Source organism: Corvus kubaryi, unplaced genomic scaffold (genome assembly GCF_017639235.1).
Source record: "Corvus kubaryi isolate FWS band 111438036 unplaced genomic scaffold, C.kubaryi_AGA036_p1.0 37187, whole genome shotgun sequence".
In the NCBI taxonomy this organism is placed as follows: domain Eukaryota; kingdom Metazoa; phylum Chordata; class Aves; order Passeriformes; family Corvidae; genus Corvus; species Corvus kubaryi.
Window position 1 is genome coordinate 155283 of NW_024581053.1, and position 9166 is coordinate 164448.

The 9166-nt window shown below is 50.8% G+C and overlaps 1 protein-coding gene across 14 annotated transcripts in view; it reads right to left on the reverse strand.

The window, feature by feature from the left end:
* MYOCD (myocardin) overlaps positions 1-9166 on the reverse strand; it is a 219749-nt gene that overhangs the window by 11983 nt on the left and 198600 nt on the right. For 13 of the 14 annotated variants that reach the window (XM_042022067.1, XM_042022073.1, XM_042022071.1 and 10 more), the window contains 2 exons: positions 6714-6789; positions 4315-4476 (listed from right to left, as the gene is read on the reverse strand). In XM_042022067.1, coding sequence (XP_041878001.1) covers positions 4315-4476; positions 6714-6789 — 238 coding nt within the window. The remainder of the gene's footprint in view (positions 1-4314; positions 4477-6713; positions 6790-9166) is intronic. The other variant, XM_042022079.1, reaches the window with a different exon arrangement.

Sequence of the window (9166 nt, forward strand, 5' to 3'; positions counted from 1 at the left end):
GGGAGAGGGAGAGAGGAGGGGCGTGAGGAACCGGGACCACGGACTGTAATAAATGAGTTGGTTTCAGGGTGTTGGTTATTACTGTTTAAATGAGATATAAAAGAGGGGAGCTGAAGGTGGAATAGATGGACATGTTAATTGAAGGGAAGTTGCGAGACTGTAGGGGTGTAATGCTGGGATGTAACCCTGGATGGGGATATAACAAGGACCCAATGGGTTTAACAGAAGGAACTTTCTAGTCCATTGCTTCGTAGGGTACAAGGGATGAGGATGATGCCCTGGACTGGGACTGGAGAACGAGCCAAGCAATGAAGCGGACTTGTTTGGAAATGATTGGTGAGGAATGCACGGAGGTACAGACCGACCAGCCAACAGGGAAGGCACCGATCAGCACGAGGATTGAGAAATGCACCAGTCCGGTGGCACCAGAGACTCTAAAAGCCACCAGGTGCTCTGCACCGCGTCCTCCTGCGGACCTTGGGCTCCAAGGGAGCGCCCAGTGGGTCTCACTGTCTTGGTGGTGGATTGTTTTATTCTGGCTTGTCGCGTGGAGCCTGGGCTTATCCTGGGTTCCCGCTCTCAGCAGGTAATAAATAAACGAGTTGGCTTTTCCTTTCAAAAGTCTCAGCCTCGTTTACAACATGGACTGTGTGCCCCGGGAGAGAAGAGGGATCTGGGGAACTGGGACCATGGACTGTGTACCCCGGGAGAGAAGGATCTGAGGAACCGGGACCGTGGGGAGAGGGAGAGAGGAGAGGTTGGAGGAGCTCGGCCCGCCAGCATAGCAGAGCTGGTGCAGACAGCTGGGACTGGTGCAGGAGGAGCTCTGCCATCCTGCCCTTCCACTGGGCTGAGATGGGAGAGGGGCACGAGTCGCTCTCCCTCATCTGAGCACCCCGGCTGAACACCCACGCCACGCATGGGACCCCGTCCTCAGCAGAAGGACTGAGGGTGAAATGGGCTCAGAGTGTGATCCACCTGCTCATGGCACGAGAGCCAACAAGGGTGGACGTGGCTGCAGGTGCACAGAGGTTCCCACATCCTGTCTCTGTCCACAGGTTTCACCCACAGAACTGGTTCAAACCACTGCTACTGCCTGCCCCACAGCCCGAGGCTGCTCCGCCTGCACAGCTCCTGCACTGTTATCTGCTAGTCAGATGGGCAAGGGCTCTTGACCCCGAGGTTTTGATGATAAATAAAGTGCTGAGAAAAAAAAGGGGGTCTCATGTGAGCCTCAGGAGAGCTGCAGGTGGGGGTAGAGGAAGGAGCAGCATGGCCACACTCGTAATCTCCTCGTGCTCATGTCTGGCATTTGTCAGGCAGCTTGGCACACTGATAGCGAGGTGACAAATGGGGAAATAGGAAGGGCCTGGGGACAAGCTTCCACCTGTCCCTGCTGCTGGTCTAGCAATGTGCACCTTCTCACCGACACGCACCTCCTGCTCTGACCCCTGCCCCTATCTGAGAGATAAGGGTTATCTCCCCTCCCTGCGGCTGCTGGTGCCAGGGTGGGCGAGGACAGAGCCCTGGCCCCCTGCCTGAGCTGCTGCCCAGACATGGGCTGGGGAAATGGGATCAGCGGTGTTCAGCTTGCTATTTTCATATTTCCCTGGAAATAGGGCCTGTGCCCTCTCCATCCTCTCCATCAGAGGCAGCAGCCAAACAGGTCCCTGAGGAGCTGCAGCATTGCACGGTCCACCTGGGCTGCACGGGAGCTGCTTCCTATGCCCTCAGGCCAGCGTGGACATCCCCTCTTGGGAAAAACGACTCCAAGCAAGGGGGACTTGTGGATCTGCAGGGCTCCTGCTGGGCTGGCAGGGAAGCGTGTGTTGAGAAGTGGTGCCAAAGCTGGGAGCACAGGGGACCTTCAGGACACAGCGACAGCCCAGAGCATGACAGGAATGTGCTGCATCCTGCTGCTTGATACCGCAGGCCTGTGCCAATGGGGAATGCTTCCCTTATCTGTCCTGCTCTCACCCAGCCCAGCCTGAGCATATTGTTTCTTGATCCCGTGTCCCTGCTGTAATCTCAGGCAGGATGGTGTTTGCTCCGGGCTGTTTCTAATGCACTGGGTATTGTCCTCTTGAGCGCATTGGACAAAGTGATGACAAGGACCTGGTAAAAAAAGTTTCTTGTATCACTGCTCAGCTATGCAGGGCACTGGCGGCCTCCTGTCACTGGGACGTTTGGGCTTTCGGTTGGGGTCTGGCACTTTCTGCTCACCCTGCCGGAGGTGATTAGAGGAACACGTCAGCTGAACTTTCCACTGTATAAACAGTTGAGATTCCAAGGTTAAAGTAAAATGATTTTAAACCCTGTCATCTTTCTGGTATTGCAAAAACAAAAGGCTTAACGTTCAGAAGTGCCAGTGCTCATCTCTGCCCTGTGTTCAGCCCTTTGCCCCAAACCATGAGTACCACAAGGTGCCTCTGACTCCAAAAATGAACTTGAGGATCCTTCAGCTTGGGTCTTTCTTCTGCAGAAACCTGAGGGCTGGGACAGTATTCCTGCTGCAGCTGTACCACCTTCTTCTCATGGCATCCTATGGTACCAAGCAACTTCACGTTGGACCCTAATGTGCTGTGTGTTTCACCCTAAATGGGATGAAACTGGCTTACAAGGACACGTTTTTCCCCAGCAATGTGATAGAAGAGCATTGTGAGAGGGAGAAATTTAAAACTGAGCAAATCATTTTTAAGCCAGACTTTTTGTTTTTAACAGTTTGGTGCCGTAAATCTCTGTTTACCACAAGCTCCTGACAAGGCAGCTGGAGAGATGCTCTATCCAAGATTCAAGCTCATTTGCTCAGCCTCCAAACCTCAGCTCCAGGGGATAAAGTCATGCTCAAACTGCCTCAAATGTTTATATAGGGGGAGATTTTTTGAAACTTTTTTTTTTTTTCCCTCTGTTCTCTCCTTCAGTAAGTGACCGGGGAGATCTTACTTGAACTCTCCTTAAAAATTCCTCTTCAGGCAGAGTCCTGGAACATTTCACCTTCAAAGAGGAGAGCTGCAACATGCTGGGAGTGGAGCAGCTCCAGGGCCAGGCTTTAGAAGCTGCTATACATACACAGCCTGCATTTTGCAGCCCCCAAACCAAGAGCAGGAACATTTGTGGGTCAGGACAGAGCAGTATCTGAGCCTGGAATATTTCATGTCACTTAAGACGGTTTCTGAGATGAAATGAAAGTCAAAGTGCTTCCTGTTTCAACTCTCATTTTTGGCTTCTCTCCTGTCACTCCAAGACCCTTTCTGTCCCAAAGCCCTGCCATTGTGCCCAGCTTGCTCTGATCTCCAGAACAGACCCTTCAAATGGGATTATGCCAGTGGAAATGAGCCCATGGATTGAGGAACTGTAGCAACAGAACAAGCAGCTTCCAGGGACAGAGCAGCTCTCAGTGCCTCATTGGAGACCTGAGCACCAGTTTGGACATGTGGAGATGGCCCCAGGCTTCAAAAATACAGGTTGCTGTCCTGTCACTGCAGAACCCTGATGGCTTTCCTGCTCCCTTCTCTGCTTTCAGACCTCCCTGTCCTGGCACTGAGCCCTGGTGAAATTTGAGTCACCTTTCTGCTCTGTGTTGGCTCCCACTCCAGCTTCCCTGCAGCAGCGTGGGGGAAGTAATTGTGGGTGATTCTTCCTCCCTCCTCTGGTGGGGGGACGTGATGGAGGAAAACCAAGCTTAGGCACAAGGCAGGTTCTGGGTCCTGGTTGGTAGGAGTGTACCCTGTTTGGGGGTGCAGGCCCCCGCTCATATTCTCCAGCAATTTAGCACCCCGAGGGTGCTCCACAGGCCAGGGACACAGCATCCTGCTCTGCTGGGTCCTGCATACCACTAGCACCAGTGGTAATAGAAAAGAGAACCACAGCTTTGCTGAACTGGGGCCACTTCACCCCCATTTACTGGGATGTGAGAGCTTGGCAGGGCTCAAGTGGGAGAATCTGGGCTGGTCTCACAACCACACCTGTGCATTCAGGTTCTCTCTCATGCTGAAGGAAGGAGTGTCTGTCTCCAATGGTATCACTTCTGTGCTCAAAGCCTTGGGGAGGGAAGGGGTGTAAGAAGGGAGGTTCTTTCTGAGGGAACGTGGCTGAGCAACTGTGCATGTTTCAGTGTCACTGCTCTGAGAGTGCGTGCTCACAGGCTGTGCTGGACTGGACTGGTTACTGTGAAAATAATGACATTTAAACAATAACTGCAGCTCTTACATCCAGGTTGGTCACTTCCTGCTGTCTCTGTGGTACCTCCTCGTCCCCTCGGCAGCCCCTGCCCCACTCCACGCACACACACAGCACACACATTCCTGTCACTACCTTTTATGGCCTCTTTCACAGCCGAGTCAACGGGAATAATGTTCTTCTCCACCAGCTCCAAAGGACCCGGCCTGAGCGCAATCTTTTCATTGAGGTCGTCTGCCAGTCGGGCTCTTTTCAGCTTCATTTGAGTAGACTGGATGGACCCCTCTGCAGCCGAGTCTAAAAGGCCAAACAGAAGCATCAGGACCAGGGGTTCCTGTGGGCACAGCACTCAGTGAGAACCTGCTGCCCTTCAGCACAGCCTCTGGGGCCGTGGCCAACGCCTGAGCGTGGCTCAGCACAGCAGGATCTGCTCTGCTACACTGGGTGGGGTTTGGGGCACGGGTCCTTCTCTGAGCCTCAGGCCCAGCTTCTCCATTCCCAAACAAGAGCTTTTGTCTACCAGCCTGGGCTTGCAAACCCAGCCTGCAGCTGGAGCATCCTCTGCAAGGCCCAGGAGTGATCTGTGATGGAAACTTCATCAGCAAGCTGCCACAAACAAGGGCTGAAGGGGTCTCCAGCTCCTGCCTGCCAGGAGCACACTGGCTCCTTGTGGGCTAGTGCAGATGGATCCCTACTTCTGGGAAACAGCTGGAGAATAGGACCATTGCAGTGCTTGACAACTGGAGTAAATGGCTCACACTGGAATTAAAAATGCTGAGTCTTGGGCTGTGGGCTTTTGGAGGTGACATGACTACAGTGCTCCAGGACTTCAGGGAAGAACGAGCTGGAGAGGAGCAGAGCAAAGGCAGGTAGATCTGGAAGCTACAGCCCTGCCAAAGCCAGCTAAGAAGACCCCAGTTATTGAGGGGTGACAGAAGAATAGCAACTTAAACAGAAAGATTTCCTGAACAAAGCTATCTGGCTCCTCTGTTGGCACAGGTGTGAGTAGTGAGGGAGTGGCATTCTAAATCAGACCATTTCTAAACCCTTGAGGGTCTAAAGTAGGAACAGCTGCGTGTAGGTTGTTCTATCTGCAAAGCCTGGACACTCTCTGGAAGAGACACTGTGGGCAACACGAGCTACAGGGCTTGATACCATGGAAAATTCTCTGCAGGAGGTCAGGAGAGCTGGTCTAGGGCCATTCCTGGCCTCAGGTTATAGAGACAGTGAACACAAATGAGCTCCTTGAGGTGAACAGTAACAGAAGGGGTGCCTGTAAAGCACTTGGATGATGCGAACTGTCTCACCTGGCCTCTTTCAATCACCTCTAGGTCCTGTTATGAACAAAATGGGTTTGTAAGTCCACGATATGCCAAGACACAGCTCCATGAAATGCAGAGCAGGATGGCCAGAGGTGTGAGCAGAGGCTGCAGGTAAGGGGGTGTGGGGCAGCACATGCATCTTGCTCAATGCACAGCCAGGCACTCTCTGCTCTCTGCAGTCTCTCTCCCCAGGCTGGCTCTGCCTGTCCCTGTCCATGCCCAGGCACTGCAGCTGCCTCCAAGTCTGGTAACAGCCCCCACCTCCAGTCCATCTTGCTTCTATTATTTAACCTAAGGGAAAGACACTCTCCATCTCTTAAACAAGCAACGGTGCTAGCTTATTTTAGGGATGGAAACCCAAGGGAAAAGCAAGGTAGCAACACTGATCCAGCATGTGACGCTGGCTCAGCCCTCCTGCCTGCCTGAGGGAAAAAGAAGTAGAGATTGCATCCATGCTGAGAGCAGAGGGCAGCATTCACAGCTGCCAGAGAGTGATCTGCTTCTTCCAGGCAAGTGACAGGACTCAAGGAGGGAGGGAGGCTGCACATCCTCTCTGTCTCTAAGGATCTTGTTATCTCTGGAGATAACAAGGGACACTGTGGTGTTCTGCTGTCTGTGATGGGATACAGCCCTGCCAGCTCTCTGGCTGAGAGGGAACAGCAGGATGGGAGAGGAGAGAGCTGCTGTGGCTCACGGACTGATAGCAGGGCTTTTCATACAGCTCTGCTTGGGTCACTGACTGCACGGGCTGTCACATAGAATATCCAGAATTATAGCAGCACAAAAGATGTCCAGCTTTGGGAAGGTGTTACAATGACCTGCTACAGGGATTTCAGTGCCCTGAACAACAAATGCTCTGGGTTTGCTCCTCATGATCAGACATTGGCACCAGTGTCTAACAGAGTTCTCTCTCACAGCTGTTCTGTACCTCACTGTTCCCTAGAGCATCTTACACTGCTCCCTGCAGTAAGATGGGAGAAAGACTGGATGGCCTTGGGGCTGTGTCTGTCAGGGAATAAAAGCATGTACTGCTTCCTGAACATCAGGTCTGGACAGAATTTCATACGTGTCCCATTTGAGTCTGCCCCCCATGAGCAGCTGGGACAAATAATGGCGATGAGATTCCTGAAGGGACACAAGAGGGGCAGGAGAAACACAAGTGCCAGGGCAGGAGACACAAGGAGTATGTGGGAGAAGCTCGGGCAGTCTTACCTTGTAGAATGTGCATATTGACCAGGTCTGAGCGCTCAGGCCTGCTTCTGATCTTGTGCTTGAGATAATCTTCAGTCTGCAGAACACAAACGCGAAGTTACCTGGCTATAGAGCAGCAATAAGGTACTGAGAGCACCTGCCCCTGTGCCATCCCACGATTCTTTTGGATTTATGGCAAGCTGGGTTGAATGAGCTCCTAAATGACATTTTTCATCACTTAAACACTGGCTTGTCCTTAGGCAGAAGCTCTTCAGAAAGGGAACAGCGTGCACGGAGCTGCTAACAGCTCGCTGTACCCACTGCTTTGCAATCACTATTGGTCTTATGCCTAAAATGTTATGAGAACTCATAGGAAGGGTGAGACCTACTCTCTGGGAGTGGTGGGCCTGCACAGCATGTCACCTCTGAGAGCTGCACCAGGGCAGCTCTGGAGTGTCCTGGTGGCTTCTGTGGGAAGCCCAGCACTCCAGAGTGAGAGATCAGGTGGAACAAGTCATGAAGCCACTCAGACTCTCTACCCAGGTCAGCCACGAGGCTTAACCTTCCTGCAGCCTTGCAGCCCCTGTGCTCTGTGGTTCCTCACCCAAGCTATGATATGGGGTTGGGAAAATCTGCTTTGCAGTCACTGCAGCTGAGCTTGCAATGGACACAGTCCTGGAGCTTTGTGCCAACTCCCTCATGGCTTTAGGAACAGAGAGGCACACAGAGGTACAGTAACACCATCCATAAGGGCCAGAAAGTCAGCCTTGAGGGCAGATGACCTCAAAAATACAAATATAGGCTTATCCCCTGGTGAAGAAAAGCTAGAGCTCAACTTAGACAAGCTCTTAGCTAAGCTGAGCTGCAAGAAGAAATAGTACAAAAAACTGTACATAGTTCAAAGAGGTTAAAATCTTAAGGATAAATATAAAGGAATAGTACAAGCAGCTGGAGCAAAATAGGAAATCCACAGTACAAAATGTACAGGATCATGAGAAAAAGATCTTATAAGGACTTCTGCAGCCAGGATCAGGCAATGGAAAGTGCTATCTGTGTTCCATAAACAGGAGAAATAATTGTGCATACTGCTGAGATGGCTACAGGATTTAATGCCTTTTAAAAACCATCCTCACTAAAAAGATAAATGGCTCTTTATCAAACAGGTGGCTCAGCCAAGAACCTTCATCAACAAAAGAGAAGAAGCTCCAGTTGTCAGGGTGGAGAACAGGTTAGAGGGTTCTCAGAGGAGTTAAAAATTCCTGAACAGTTTGAGACACACGAGGCTAGAGTAATAGCAACTATAGCAAAGGAGAGAATAATTTCTAGCTTTAAAAGAGATGGGAAAAAGAAACTAGGAAATTATAAAGCAGACAGCAAGATATTGGACCAAGTAATCAAACAATCTATATAAATGAATTTTGAAGATAGCGAGGAGGTGAGCAACAGCCAGGATGGATTTATCAAGAACAAGTCACATCACACCAACCAAAATTCCTTCTATGGAGAAATGACAGTTTTCTATTATGGGAATAAACAATGAATGTCATGCAGCTTGACTCGGAGCATGTTTTGACATTATCTCACATGGCTTTCTCACATGCAAGCCAGAGAAATTTGTTCTGGATAAGACTAATATAAAAAAGGAGCATAGCTGTGGATCACCAGAGGAATTGGAAATGGCTCAGAGTAGAAACAGAAGAATTTATCAAATCCTATTACAAAGCAGTTTTTCCTGCTAGCCAATATATTAATTAATGCCTTGAATGATAGAAGACATACTCCTTAATTCTGAATCATTCAAGGCCAACAGATTACAGTGCACCATGATTTGGCACAATTCATGATCTGAAATACATGTGCTACAGTTTCAAGAAGGACATTTGGGAAGGACTGTGTTCAGGTCACAGTTAGCCACAGCTAAGCCAGCTGATTAAGCACTGCAGTGGATGAAGACTCAATGCACCAGAGATGCTCCTGCAGTGGTCCCTGGCCAGGGCCTTAGGCAGAAATTAGTTACTCCATGCATAGGAAAAGTCTAAAAGGCTCTGGAGACTCCAGTGATCAGCAGCTGACCCACAACCCCAAACCAGCAAGGAGACACAGCACAGGGTGTCAGCTGGGCCCTGTTCTGTGCCCTGCATCTGAAAGGGTCCAGGGAAATGTCTGGGCAACAGCTACAGACATCACCATTGAGCCAGAGATGGCATCATTGAGGGGGCTGAGGGGAGGGGAGGTTGGTTGATCCAGGGGTGAGATGGCTATTGGGACACAGGATGTGAAACAGCTTTAAAAAGTGCTGCAGGAAAAAAGAGACACAGTTCTGCATATCACACAGTAGAGAGCTCAAACTTCAGCAGAACAGCTTGGGCTGGGAATCAGGGACCACATGCTCACAGCACAGGTCAGAGAGCACCGGAGCAGGTCACTGGCAGTGGGGTGTCTGTCTGTCAGTGCTCACACACCAGAGCAGGTTG